The 14,781-nt window shown below is 39.9% G+C and overlaps 2 protein-coding genes across 2 annotated transcripts; one reads left to right on the forward strand and one right to left on the reverse strand.

The window, feature by feature from the left end:
- Positions 1 to 219: 219 nt before the first annotated feature.
- On the reverse strand, positions 220 to 8,746 carry LOC107589845 (transcription initiation factor IIB-like). Its single transcript, XM_016278398.1, has 7 exons — positions 8,677 to 8,746; positions 7,534 to 7,640; positions 5,053 to 5,186; positions 4,824 to 4,970; positions 4,042 to 4,171; positions 2,374 to 2,655; positions 220 to 1,356 (listed from the first exon to the last, which is right to left on the reverse strand). Exons 1-7 carry the CDS (start codon positions 8,691 to 8,693, stop codon positions 1,223 to 1,225), a joined length of 951 nt encoding a protein of 316 aa, XP_016133884.1. The 5' UTR covers positions 8,694 to 8,746; the 3' UTR covers positions 220 to 1,222.
- A 1,391-nt stretch (positions 8,747 to 10,137) lies between these two features.
- Positions 10,138 to 14,343, forward strand: LOC107589846 (volume-regulated anion channel subunit LRRC8D-like). Its single transcript, XM_016278399.1, has 2 exons — positions 10,138 to 10,396; positions 11,668 to 14,343. The coding sequence occupies exon 2, from the start codon at positions 11,670 to 11,672 to the stop codon at positions 14,145 to 14,147; it is 2,478 nt and encodes an 825-aa protein (XP_016133885.1). The 5' UTR covers positions 10,138 to 10,396; positions 11,668 to 11,669; the 3' UTR covers positions 14,148 to 14,343.
- The last annotated feature ends 438 nt before the right edge of the window (positions 14,344 to 14,781 follow it).

Consider the following 14,781-nt stretch of genomic DNA (forward strand, 5'->3'; position numbering starts at 1 on the left):
TTTTAAAATATATTCAAATAGTAAACCGTAATTTAAAATGTTAATATTTCAGTGTTACTATTTTGTTCAAATAAATGCAGCCTTGGTGAGCCCAAGTAATTTCTTTCAAAAATGTTACCAATCTCAAACTTTTGAACAGTAGTGTGTATGTGTGACAGGCAATCACATTACCTCAAGTCATGACCTAGTTGTTCCTTACTGAAATTCCTCCTGTTTTTCCATATGTGGTCATGAGTCATGACAGACTGGAATCTATGCTAGACACCAAATATCAATATGAATATACTAATAACTGGTCTAGATGTTCAAAACTAGGCCTGAAGCTTCATATATGTAATAAGCAATCCAAGTGGAGGGGTAGATGCTAGTTTGAGGTCTGGTGATTTATATCGGCTACTCTACATAAACACTATAAAGCTGGAAGCACTAATTTTCGACTAAAATATCCATGTTTTATCTAAATTGTGTGGAAACAAAGGACTGTACAAAGGTTTTCTACTCACTACTACTCGTACGTCTGAGCATGATGCAGAAAAGTTTCAAAGGTACAATTGTGAATTTTGACTTGATAATGGTGTAAATAACAGGTTTAGCTAAAACTGTCAGCCATCATGAATGCAAAAATTAAATGTTTATGTAAATTGTGAGTCTTTCTAGATTTTGTAGACCTAATGAGATTGCAAGTCGTTTATTGTCACTTCAAAAAGGATTCTCTGGTGTTTCATGAAATCTTTATAATAACAGATGTGAGTACAGGAACAGAAACTTTCACGTCATACCATTCCCCTCGTGAATTAAAAAAGAGGGGGAAATAATACCATTTGTCAGCTACACGCTTTCAAAGCTCAAGGTAAGCTGTTTTGGGGATTTCCAAGACGTTCACCATGCTTTTCTGAAAAGCATTTAAGTTACTAAATAGAATGCAAACAAGCTAATAAAATCATCTTCTACAAAAGAAAATGTTACAGTAAGAAATATGCCTAGTTGTAACCACCAAATTCTCACTTAGACATATGTACAATTTATATAAACACAAATGAAAGTACAGCCTGCAATCAGTGATACATTTTGGAATGTCTTCTGTACTTAGTCGAATCTCTGCCGTCGTCTTTTCAAAAGGCTTGTGCCTTCACGAGGAAAGAGCAAACCTTGCCAATTTCAAAGAGAAAAGGGCAAAAATTCAGACAGTACAAAGAGCGGTGAGAGTGGGGCACATGGGTGTTCACAGTTGAGGCAGTTTATCCACTGGTGTGTCAAACTTGAAGTCTGGAGGAAAGAGATTGGCAGCGCGGGGATAAATGAGACGGTAGGACTGACGGATTGTGACGTCTGCAACTCCAGTAATGTCCCCAATCTCTGCACAAAGGAAAAAAATTCCATTAATCAAGGACACTAACATATCACCTTTTGTATGTGATTATCACAAAGACTGGATTACATATTTGAAGGCTTCAAATGCAAAAGCCACTAAGTGCCGTCTGAAAGTTTCTTCTAAAATGAGCATTTTTATCAGACTCCTATGGTTGGGTTCAGTCATTTTTTGGCAGTGAATAGGTCCTTTTTGTTGACATTAAAGGTGGGGTATGTATTTTTTCAAAAACGCTTTAGAAAACTGAGTCTTGTAGCCAATCAGCAGTAAGGGGCGTGTCTACTCATGATGTGGAGGAGAGAGCGCTCAGTGCACAGGACAGACATTAGCCGAGCCCAGCGACAGAAAGATAGAGATGGTGGATAAAAAACAAAAGAGGAAAAGATCTGCGGAACAAAAGAAGGCTTACGATAAGGCAAGAAGTAGGACCCGTGTAAATATCGGATCAGATTTTCAGCACTGAAGAGAACTCAAAGAGCGGAAGGCCTGCGATCGGACGCCGAGATTGCTTTGTTTCTTCTCGATAGGCGAGTAACACTGTGTCTGCGCCGCAACAGCTAAAGTCTGTCTAGTACACTGGACGCGACAAAGCGACCGTTGAAAATCGTGTCAATACGTCAAATAGAATGCATCCGCAGTTTTCTGTCAGAGATTTGTGTGTATATATATCTATGGTGTATACAGCATCACTGATTATAATGAGTTCTATAGTATTTTGTCGCGCCGTGCCGCTTGCGTCTGGTGTAGACACGGTGTAACATTGGTTTTGCTTTGTTTCACAGAACTAATCGTTGCCTGGGTTTGCGTACGCATGTGTGGGGCGGAGCTATCAAAATAGGGGCGAGACCCTTTTGGGGTAGGGGCGTGGTTGTTTTGGTGATTTTGAATATCAACATTGGCTACCAGAAATCCCTTAACCCACCTTTAAAATGAAATAACAACATAAACATACGAGCCTGATAAAAGTGCTTTTGCATTTGAAGTCTTCATTTGTTTTCACATACCCTTCTGTGTCTTCTTCTCAGCAGACGCTTGAGAGGCCATGTATATGGCTGCAGCTGCCACTGAGATCGGACTGCGCCCTGGAACCAAGTCTAGTTCAACGGCCTTCCTGGCGATGTAAGTGGCCGCCATCTGCACCTGTTTGGGCAAGCCCAAGTTGGAGCAGAAACGTGACATGAAGTCGCTGGTTGTAATGAGGTCAACGCTCGTCTCAAGAGCCTTCAGGATAAGCTTGAAGCAACGGCCAATCTCCTTCTTCGAGATCCGAGACACGGCACAGATTTCTGGGGTGGAGGGAGATAGAAATGATTAAACAAACTTGTATATCAAAACCTGCTGGAATATTGATAGCTAAATATCTTCAGTTATAGAGTTATCTAGCATAATGCTAAAGGTGAAGTGTGTCATTTCTGCATCACTAGCATCACCAAATGCAGTTATGGCCCTTTTCCACTGCGTGGTTCAACTCTGCTCAGCACGGCTCGGTTTGCATTTCCACTGCAGTTTAGTATCGCTTTAGAGTGGGTGGGATTATTCACATGTCGTTCATAGTTGCACCGCCTCTATTGCCACGACTCCTGAAAAATTTGTTCTGTATTTGTCTGTACTTCCTCAACAGACAACGAAACAGACACTTTTTGGTTGTTAAAAAAGGTGTGCTCATTTAAATCTAGCGGTTCTGTTGTGTTTGTGTCGCAAGTTCAGTGACGCAGGTAGTGACGATTCTCTCCGGCCAATCCATGATCAGCAGAGTTTACACTTCACGTTTTGGTAATGGTGCGGTTCACTTGGAACCTCAACAGAGGTGGTACTAAAAAAAGTACCAGGTACCAGTTACTGTACCCAGTGGAAAACCCCCCCAAAAGTGAACCGTACCGAGCCGTACCATGCAGTGGAAAAGCGCCATTATAAAACTAAGAGGTTTTCCAGAACACTTCCTCAACAGACAACGAAACAGACACTTTTTGGTTGTTAAAAAAGGTGTGCTCATTTAAATCTAGCGGTTCTGTTGTGTTTGTGTCGCAAGTTCAGTGACGCAGGTAGTGACGATTCTCTCCGGCCAATCCATGATCAGCAGAGTTTACACTTCACGTTTTGGTAATGGTGCGGTTCACTTGGAACCTCAACAGAGGTGGTACTAAAAAAAAGTACCAGGTACCAGTTACTGTACCCAGTGGAAAACCCCCCCAAAAGTGAACCGTACCGAGCCGTACCATGCAGTGGAAAAGCGCCATTATAAAACTAAGAGGTTTTCCAGAACACTCCCTTTGCCTTCCATTGGTCGCTCAAACAAATAAACTCAAGCTACTGAGGGCAAAAGTGCCCATCCACTTTTTCAGCAGCCTTTGTTCTGGAAGTATTTTTCCCATAGGGATTTTAGAAAAGTCTTTTAAGAGTTATAAACCATGAACCAACCAGCTATGAGATGATTTACAATATTACAAACTATGATACCATCGATTAACAATCTCACAGCAAGTCTGTTTTTAAGTTATTGTTAAAAATCAATTCCTCCAACCAATTATGGAGAAAATTAGCAGGATTTTTAATTCCAGAACCCGACTGTTGCACACTATAAGTTGAGCTAATGTTGACGGCAGACACAATAAATTCAGTACAATAATGTCTATCAATCAACAACATCATAAAAAAGAATATGCAGTTTCAACCTTTAAAGGTTCTAGGGACGCTCTCCTGTCTGCAAGCTAGGTAAAGGCAGGCCGAAGCGATCGCATCATTACTTCTGCCTTTCAGACTCTTTTGTTCGTAAACCTGTTTGAACAAGTTGTTTGTTTGGTCCTGTAACAGAGAAAGAGAGATTTACTGAGAAGATGGAGGAATATGCTTGCCAAGTGAGGTTGGAAATATTGGTCAATGGATTACCAAGGGCAGTCATATTTAGAAATGTGAAACTCTGAATTCTAGATGATACACGTGTTGCTGAGTTGTGACATCGGAAGGTAGTCGATGTGAAACATGACAGAAACCCTGATCTATAATAGATAAAATCAAATTTCTGAAATCTATATAGAGATCAGTGAGCAGAAACCATCTGTAGTGAATGGAAATGAATGATTTTGCTAATTATTTTAAATTTGCATGCTGTAATTCAATCATGTTCACTCATCAAATGGTTTGATGTATGAAGAAGCTAATAGAAAAGTGTAAAGTTAATAACTCATGGTTTTCTTTATGAAAACTAAATTTTGTTGTTCATGCATAAAGTATGTGATTGAAATGAATCATTTTCATAATTCAGAAGTAGTTATTTGGCTTCACTGTTCACAATATAATTTTCTGGTTTTGTTTAGGCTACCTCCGTCATCTTTCCGACCTGAATGTGTGACGATATACACAATGCCCAACTTCCCAGGTGCACTTGAAGGCAGCATAATTACATTGCATTATTACGTTACCATCTAATTCAATAACAGTAGGCTGAGACACTCACAATGATGTTTCTGGGGAGGTTGATCCTGTCGGCCATGGTGCTGATCTCTTTAAAGGCATTCAACATGGCTCGATCAGAGCTGCTCATGGTTCTCCGATTCTGGTACTTGGAATTTCCAAACTCATCAAAGCTCGCTGCACCTGTTCCCTGAAATACCATATTTAAAAATCATGATGAAAACACACATTTATGCATGTATGCATTATAAATAGGTAGACAAGTTCCTTACTTTGCTGATCATGGTGGTGAGGTCTCCTCCATTGAGGAGAGGATTCTGAGCATCACCAACACGAGACGGGTCTTTAGTTTCTTTATCATTAGTGAACGTTCTCCACTCTGACCCTACATCAATTACACGGTCACCTGAGAATGAAAGAAACCACAAGCTTATTTTCTTAAGCTAGATGAAAAATGTCCACTTAAAGGATGTTTGCTTTCAGAATAAAAAATTCCTGATAATTTACTCGCCCCCATGTCATCCAAGATGTTCATGTCTTTCTGTCTTCAGTCGAAAATAAATTAAAGGGGCCATATGACGTTGCTAAAAAGGAACATTATTTTGTGTATTTGGTGTAATGAAATGCGTTTATGCGGGTTTTACACTGTTACACTGTTACTGTTACACATTGCACATTACTGTTTCTCCTCTATGCCCCCACCCCCTTTCTGAAACGCATCGATTTTTACAAAGCTCATCGGTCTGAAAAGCGAGGTGTGCTGTGATTGGCCAGCTATCCAGTGTGTTGTGATTGGCCGAATAACTCAAGCGTATGACGGAAATGTTACGCCCCTTACCATATTGTGATGCCGTGTCCCGGTGCAACGAGACAAAACCAATAAAACCCATTATAAACGAGGCATTTGTTGCATCCAGTGGGGACATAATTACTGATTATAATGACCTATACGGTCTTTTTACACATTGTGTTGCATATCACGCCACGTAAACATAAAACAATGTCTGCATTTGTGATAGGAGAAACGACAAACAACAAGCGCTACTCTACACTGCTTAAAACTCACGTTTGAATGATCAGTCGCAAATTCTTTAAATATGAAAACATGCTTACAGGCTGTGAGTCAGAACAGATGGCATTGTAGTCTACTCTACCAGGTTCAGGAAACAGTCCTCCGTAAAATGCATTGCACACATCTGAATATTTGGGTTGAACAGTTCTGAAACAGTGTTGTAAATACAACTTAACCACTGATTTCAAGTAGTGTCCTCTTTCGGAAAACCAAACAAAGTATTTTCACTTACACAACGAAACACACAGCGTCTCCACGACATGGCGGCGGCGGCAACAACAATACTACAGCGAAACTAAAGTTACGCCTTCTTTCTTTGCGTGAACATTTGGGCGACGTTATGCAAATCTTCCCACACAGTGACGTAGACATGTGGGGGCGTGTTTAAACGAGGAGTGTTAGTAGGGGGGCGTGGACGAGTCTTAACTTTTAAATAGAATATCTCTTTGGGTTTGAGACTTTAGTCTTTGCAACTTTAGGGATCTTATCTATTCACGAACAGCTTGTAGCACTCCAAAGAGAAAGGAAAACTTGAAATCGCATCATATGACCCCTTTAAGGATTTGAGGAAAACATTCCAGGATTTTTCTCCATATAATGGACTTCAATGGTGACCAACGGCTGAAGGTCCAAATTGCAGTTTCAATGCAGCTTCAAAGGGCTCTACACGATCCCAGCCGAGGAATAAGGGTCTTATCTAGCGAAACGATTGATAATTTTCTTTAAAAAATACAAATTTATATACTTTTTAACCACAAATGCACGTCTTACACTAGCTCCGTGATGTGCGTCCGCAAATTCACACATTACGTAATCACGTTGGAAAGGTCACGTGCGGTTAAATCTTCGTCTGTGTACTCCGGGTCAAAAAGGTAGGGTAGGACGAAAAACTCCATCTCATTTTCTCCTCCGATTTCAAAATCGTCTGACATCGTTGTTTTACTTTTTTTTGTAAAGGGTGTTTGACTTTCTTTGCACATTCACTTTTCACACGTGACCTTTCCAATGCGATTACGTAACGCATGAAGTCGAGCTAGTGCAGGACGAGCATTTGTGGTTAAAAAGTATTTAAATTTGTATTTTTTTAAAGATAGATCTTTTTCGCTAGATAAGACCCTTATTCCTCAGCTGGGATCGTGTAGAGCCAATCTGAAGCTGCATTGAAACTGCAATTTGGACCTTCAGCCGTTGGCCACCACTGAAGTCCATTATATCATGGCCTAATGGTTAGAGAGTCGGACTCGTAACCCAAAGGTTGTGGGTTTGAGTCTCGTACCGGCAGGGATTGTAGGTGGGGGGAGTGAATGTACAGAATGTCTCTCTCACCTTCAATACCATGACTGAGGTGCCCTTGAGCAAGGCACCGAACCCCCAACTGCTCGCCGCAGCAGCAATGGCTGCCCACTGCTCCGGGTGTGTGTGTGTGTTCACTGCTGTGTGTGTGCACTTTGGATGGGATAAATGCAGAACACTAATTCCGAGTATGGGTCACCATACTTGGTCACATGTCACGCCACTATACGGAGAAAAATCCTGGAATGTTCTCCTCAAAAACCAACATTTCTTTGCGGCTGAAGAAAGACATTAACATCTTGGATGACATGGGGGTGAGTAAATTAATAGGACATTGTTATTCTGGAAGTGAACTAATCCTTTAAAGCTCTAATATTCAGAAGCATACCTACTACAAGGCCACATTCAGGACAGATCATGTCTCCTGCCCTGTAGTCCTCCACCAGTATTGCATCGGGGTGATTGGGGCATTGCACTTTGGGAAGAGTCTCTCCACTAAAACACACAACATTCCAGAGTTAAGGAAAAATCCACATGAACTCTTGAACTCTACTGACATTAGAAAACAACTGTTTGTCTGTGGATTAGGATACAGTAAAGACTACAAGAAGATGGCAAACAAACCAGCACAGACATTCATATAAATCAGGGGCATATTAGTTTTTTTTAAATTGAATACAGATTAATTAGAGATAGTTCTATTTTCCAAATTTTTCCTTTTCTTCATTTTTCACATCAACTTTCAGTGTCCCTTCCTGACCCCTATTGTATTGTTATTGTTAAGTTATCCATTATTTTGAATATGCCATATGCTCAGCTAAGGGCTTGTTATGCATCATTTTATAAATGTGTGCATCATATATATATATACACACACACACACAATCATAAGCTTCAATTTGCATCACTTTTCAATTATGATGAATCCGTTCCTAAAAAAAATAGAATACTGAAGAATCTGCCTTTGCCCTGATCATTTCAGCAGCTACACAATCAAAACAACATGTCTCAACATATCATAATACAGAATAGGTTCATTATTAACAGTGGACTGAAGATGACTGCTACTAAACACTGATGTTATAGTCACAACAACGCAGACATGAGTCAGGATAAATAAAGAAGATATTTATTAGATAAATCATCAATGGGAATCACTTCCTGAGAGTTCTGAAGTGCCCGTCTGGTTAGTGATGTGCGAGCAGTTAGCTCTGTGATGACTATGCTCTTTGGTTTGGTTTTGACAGACATCTCAACCTTCCACGCAGCTGAAACAACTCATCTGACTGCTTGTATTTTAAAATCATTAGCAGCAATGAGCTCTCATTTAGTCTTATTCCATAAGATGCGAACGGATAGCCGGCATGCGCTAGCAGAAAATGACAGGCTATTCATTATCCAAGATCTCCTTTATACGCACGACAACAAACTACGACTAAAAGCCTATGGGGGCCCACACTGGACAGATTCAAAGGTCATCTATACCAGATCAAGATCAGGGAGACACAAAACCAGCAGAAATGTAACTAACCGGCTCGTTGACGCCATACTATTTCAGTCTGTTGTCCACGGCAGTGACTCTCTGGTGAATACAATGGACGCCCGCTACCCATATTTATAGGTTTTCTAGGTCACGTGTACAGGGCGGAGACGGAAAGCCACACGGACCAAATTTACTAATTAATGATTCGACAAACTCATTCATGTTCAGCACATGCGAAGAGAGGTTTCTTGCGTTTAAATACACGCCGGGGTTTTTTCTCTCTCGCCACATTTCAAATGTTCAATTTGTTATATTTTTCACACGATGTTGTGTCTTTATCTGACATTCCAGGAATTAAGGGGTTTTGTTCATGCCTGTTTTCACATTTGATTTGCTATGTTCTTTATAATAGAATTCTTTCTATTAAAAGAAGGTTTGATAGAAGGCGTAACAGCCCAACTTAGATGTTAGAGCCAGTCCTAGCACAACATGCATCTAATTGTGTAGTTTTTTAGCTCAAATTTGATTATAAACAGTAGGCTACTGAATAAATGGCTGGTATGAAACATACTGCAGGTGCAGTATTGCACGTGGTTTTAATTTGACTACAATGGAAAATGCACGTGATTTGCAGTCTCATTTTAATCATATTTGTCACTATTTGTTCTTTTTAATCCCACTGTTTACTGATAAGGATTTCAAAGTTCCAACAATCATGCTCTGTTTGAAAATGATATACCATCCCTAAATTCTTTAATCATTTGTGCTTAATAATGCAGATATAAGTTATCATACAAAGTTATTATTAGTTTAATTCCACTTGTAGTGCCCTCAAAAACCAAGGGTTGTGCCTTTTTATAATCATGCTGAGAATACTCATATCTCTCTTAAGGGATCACATATTCCCTTCTAATGAAACTCAAGAGCAATAAAGGAGCAAATGCACTGATTAACCGGCCATGCCATCTTATCTATTTTTATGGCAGCTGCATGTGTAAAATAAAGTGTGTTGAACTTGCATAAACTGTAGAAATGCGTAGATCATTTGGGCTTCTGTAATTTAGGGAAATAATAAGTATAAGTAGCCTAAGCGTGCCATAAACTATATCATGATTATTATAATTTTTATGAATAATTAAAAGCATTCAAATACTGATGGGAAAAAATAAATGACAGAAGAAGAAGAAAAATACACGTGTTTATGATTCAGTCAGACAGCAAAGGAAAATCTATGTTCCTCTTACAGACTAGCTGAAACTTGAAAAAAACATTTGGGGTGGGTTGGTTTTAGTTACCAAAATATTTCCTGCGCACTGTGGCAGCCAAACATTGCTCCACCATTTAAGCATCTGGGTCCTAGTTTCCTCATAATAAAAGGAAGAGGAAAAGAAAGTAGAAGAAAGTGTGCACAGAGTTAGTGCGGTCAAAAACGCTACGCTGTCAGCGTCCAATGAAATGCGCAGCTGACGAACGGAGCAGCTCCGTCATCTGACTGCTGAACTACAAGTCGTAGCAGGTCGGACAAAGAGTCGCATATTTTAAACCTCTCGCCGCACTCAGACTTCTCTGGACAGCGTGTACAGTGCTTGAAGGACACTACATTGCTATGCTGAAAGAAGATTGTTTGGTGGCGTTTAGGTATTTGACTTTTGTAGTCCATTTCCTGCTCAACGACAACTTTTGACAAATCTAGCGTCTTGAGCAATATGACAATCAACATAACGAGGGCGCGCACTCTTCCATCCCAGTGAAAAACGGTATAGAGACAGTAAGTGAACCGTTTTACTGTTTTTATCAGGGTCTTTGGGACTTATTTCTTCATACTACCTACAAATACATGATTCCCTGGGGTTGCAGGTTATGTGCGTTCAGCAGTTTAGCGTTTCAGACGGCATTATACGAATGAGAATATGTCTATTTTAAGACAATGTTTCATTAGCCTGGTGATATCCATTTCAGAACAACCTAGAAACGTTTTTATTTGAAATGTACAGGTTTATTTATTATTATTTTTATTATTATATAAATGTACTAAATGTGTGTGCATTTCCATTCTGAAATGATTTAAAAAAGTTTACTGATAATAATTTTATAGTATACAGTTTTATCCATTTGGCCTTGTGTGTCTTGACACTACAAGGTATTTCTTAAGAGAATGTATTACTGACATACGGTACATTAAAACGCCCCCTACTGACAAATATAACAAAATGTGAATTGTAGTGATGGAGGACGCTTAAACTTGTCCTGGAAAGTTCACTTTATATAAAAGTCAAAGTAAAGGCACATGAAATACTATTTTTGTGGAATGACGCAGCTGTGCAATCACCTCAAAGTTAGAATTGTGGGATACTTGGCTTATATATTTCTTAATTCCCATAAATGGTTAACAAAGACAACTCTAATGATTAACAGCTGCCATGTGTTTCCAGAATCTGTTTCTCACGCACCACTTTGAGAAAATAGCAGGCATCAAATAAAGCAGTGCTTGAACTGTGCGCATGCCACTGGGAATTTAAAAACAGAATTGGGCTATTAATACGACATTGGCAGCCAAAAATGTTTTAACCTAGAATCAGGAATTGTATCTGAAGTGAATGGACATGTGTTTCTCATGCCACACGAACATGTAAGTCATCACAGGGAAGTGCCATTTCAAACATGACGCACTCTTGACATGTTTAGGACCTTTCATGTTGTAACTTGAAGCCACATGTGACTAGCAGACATTTGTCAAGTCATACACTCAGTACATGCACTCTGTGGGGTTTAACTCACTCACTTATGTAGGCCTATACATTTGTACTGCAAGTCACTTTCAGTAAAAGAACCTGAAAAAATGTAAATCTGCTCGATCAAATATAGTATTTTTTTATTTCTTGGAATAAACACCTAAGACTTTCAAATGTGTACACCAATAACATCTCTAAATGTTGATTACATGTAATAGACTCTTATGTACAATTACTCACATGTAATTAATTCTGTTCAAATATGCACTGGTTTCATATGCACTGACTGCACTACTCTTTATTACAGGGATGTTTAGTCTAACTGAAGTTGCCTCCCTTAATGACATCCAGCCGAACTACCGTATTCTGAAACCATGGTGGGACGTGTTCATGGATTATATTGGGGTAATAATGCTGATGTTAGCCATATTTTCGGGGACTATGCAGTTGTCCAAAGACCAAGTGGCATGTCTTCCCATTCTCGAGGAAAGCACAAACCCTGAGGCAGCACAAAATCGACTAGATGGTTGCACATCAGTTCTGGGCACTGCACCCTCAACAACCAGAGACCTTTCTGACAGCGTTGCACACAAACTTCTTAACACTCAACCTACCCCCTTAAAAGGAGAAGATATGTGGTCTCAAACTCAACCCAGAGGACGAAAAACAAATCTGGACTATCAGCAGTATGTTTTTGTCAACCAAATGTGCTACCATGAGGCCCTACCATGGTACAACAAATACTTCCCTTACCTTGCTCTCATACACACCATAATGCTGATGGTAAGCAGCAATTTTTGGTTCAAGTACCCAAAGACCAGCTCAAAGATCGAACACTTTGTTTCCATTTTGGGGCGGTGCTTTGAATCACCATGGACAACGAAAGCTTTGTCTGAAACCGCTTGTGAAGATTCTGAGGAAAAGCAGAGGTTCACAGGCGGTGTGGTTTTCCAGAAACACGTATCCTCGGAGGAAAGCAGTCAGTCTACACCTTTGATGGAAACTCCAACAGTGCAGTTTCCAACCGAAAAGCTTATTGCAGAAGCTCCTAGCCTGACCACTTTAGACAAAAAAGATGGAGAACAAGCCAAGGCTCTTTTTGAGAAAGTGCGAAAATTTCGAGTCCATGTAGAAGACAGTGACTTCATCTATAAACTCTACGTGGCTCAGACGGCGATAAAAGCACTAAAGATCATTTTGATCTTGAGCTATACATCAACATTTGCCTCAAAGATCAGTTTCTGCCATATATGCCAACCTGAAACTGAAAGTTTGACCGGGTATAATCGGTTCTTTTGCACGCACAACATGGCATTCATGTTGAGGAAACTTGTTTTCACTTTCATGGCTATGATATGTCTCTATGGACTGTTGTGTTTGTATACGCTCTACTGGCTCTTCAGGAGACCTCTTAAGGAGTACTCTTTTGAAAAAGTCAGAGAGGAAAGTAGCTTTAGTGATATTCCTGATGTCAAAAATGACTTTGCGTTTCTTCTACACATGGTCGACCAATACGACCAGTTGTACTCCAAACGATTCGGCGTATTTCTATCTGAGGTTAGCGAGAACAAACTACGAGAAATAAGCCTTAACCACGAGTGGACGTTTGAAAAAATACGTCAGCATGTGACATCCAATGCTCAAGATGAACAAGAACTTCACCTCTTTATGCTGTCGGGACTCCCTAATGCTGTATTTGACCTCACCGATCTGGAAGTCCTCAAGTTAGAGCTTATTCCTGAGGTCAGGATTTCAGCCAAAGTTTCTCAGATGACCAACCTACGGGAACTACATCTGTATCACTGCCCCGCTAAAGTCGAACAAACTGCTTTCACTTTTCTCCGCGACCATCTGCGATGCCTTCACATTAAGTTTACTGATGTTGCAGAAATCCCATCGTGGATTTATCTGTTGAGGAGCCTCAAGGAACTGAACCTGATTGGGAACTTGAACTCTGAACACAACAAGATGATAGGTTTGGAGTCACTGAGAGATCTGAGACACTTGAGGATGTTGTACCTCAAAAGCAATCTCAACAAAATACCTTCTAATCTAACAGAACTCTCGCCTCATCTCACCAGACTGGTGATACACAATGATGGGACGAAGTTACTGGTATTGAACAGTCTCAAGAAGATGACCAGCCTGGTTGATTTGGAGCTCCAGAACTGTGATTTGGAGAGGATCCCCCATGCCATATTTAGCTTGGCTAACTTGCAAGAACTAGATTTGAAGAATAATAATATCCGGACCATTGAGGAGATCATCAGCTTTCAGCACTTGAGAAGATTGATGTGCCTCAAGTTGTGGTGCAACAAGATCACTGCCATTCCACCATCGATAGGCCTAGTAAAGAGTCTGGAGTCTCTCATTATCTGTCACAATAAACTGGAGACTCTTCCTCCAGCTCTGTTTCATCTGCCCAAGCTGAGGCACATTGACCTCAGCCACAATTGCATCTCAAGTATACCAGTGGAGGTTGGTTACCTTCACAATCTTCAACATTTCGCAATTACAGAGAACAAGGTAGAAGTTTTGCCTTGTCAGCTGTTTAAATGTTCCAAACTAAAGGTTTTATGTGTGGGTCATAACAGCATCACTTCCATCCCAGAGGCGATTGGGCAGTTAGTTCAGCTGTCTCATCTTGAGCTCAAAGGGAACTGCTTGGATTGCCTTCCAATCCAGGTTAGCCAGTGTCGCCTTCTTCGGAAAAACCTTCTCTTCGTGGAGGATCATCTTTTCGACACGCTGCCTCTTGAGGTCAAGGAAAGTATCAGTAGTGACTAAACAGACTGATGGACATTTCAGTTCTGTGGAAATCTGCAGAAATTTCTGCGGGCCTGCCATCAACAATATGGTAAATGGGCCTCAAAGACAGGAAGCAAAAACACACGTGTTGCAAAATACATCAGGAACTGTTTGCCGGTTAGAAGATATATTTAGTTTAAATTATGTTGTTATACATTTACATATGTATATCGTGTTATTTGCATACATTTTTGTTGTCATATTTAATATGCAGGCTGATGCATATTTTAAAGGGACAGTGCACCCAAAAATTTAAATTCTCTCATGATTTACTTGTCGTTCCAAACCTGACTTTATTACTACTTTGGAACACAAAAGAAGATATTTTGAACTGTTTTTTGTCCATTTAATTGGGTCCAAAACAACATCCAACCCCACTGACTCTTATTGAATGGACAGAAAACACTGAGATATTATTCTAAATATCTTCTTTTATATTCCTTCTTATGTCATACAGGTTTGGAATGACACAAGAGTGAGTAAATAATGACAGAAGGACAATTTCTGGGTGAACTGTCCCTTTAAGTATTGAAAGGTCAGTAGTTCTCATAAAATTTGTTTTCAAAAGTGTCTGTCAACACCAGTTTTAAGTGAGGTTTAGTTATGAAAACAG

The sequence above is a fragment of the Sinocyclocheilus grahami genome, unplaced genomic scaffold (genome assembly GCF_001515645.1).
Source record: "Sinocyclocheilus grahami isolate Dianchi unplaced genomic scaffold, SAMN03320097.WGS_v1.1 scaffold121.1, whole genome shotgun sequence".
Classification (NCBI taxonomy): Eukaryota; Metazoa; Chordata; class Actinopteri; order Cypriniformes; family Cyprinidae; genus Sinocyclocheilus; species Sinocyclocheilus grahami.

What these genes read in the sequence shown, in the direction of transcription:
- LOC107589846 (XM_016278399.1), top strand. Translation starts at nt 11,670, where the DNA reads ATGTTTAGTCTAACTGAAGTTGCCTCCCTTAATGACATCCAGCCGAAC.
- LOC107589845 (XM_016278398.1), bottom strand. An exon ending in TCACCACCATGATCAGCAAA is followed by an intron (nt 4,971 to 5,052) that starts GTAAGGAACTTG and finishes ATGGTATTTCAG; the next exon opens with GGAACAGGTGCAGCGAGCTT. An exon ending in CGTCCCTAGAACCTTTAAAG is followed by an intron (nt 2,656 to 4,041) that starts GTTGAAACTGCA and finishes CCTCCACCCCAG; the next exon opens with AAATCTGTGCCGTGTCTCGG.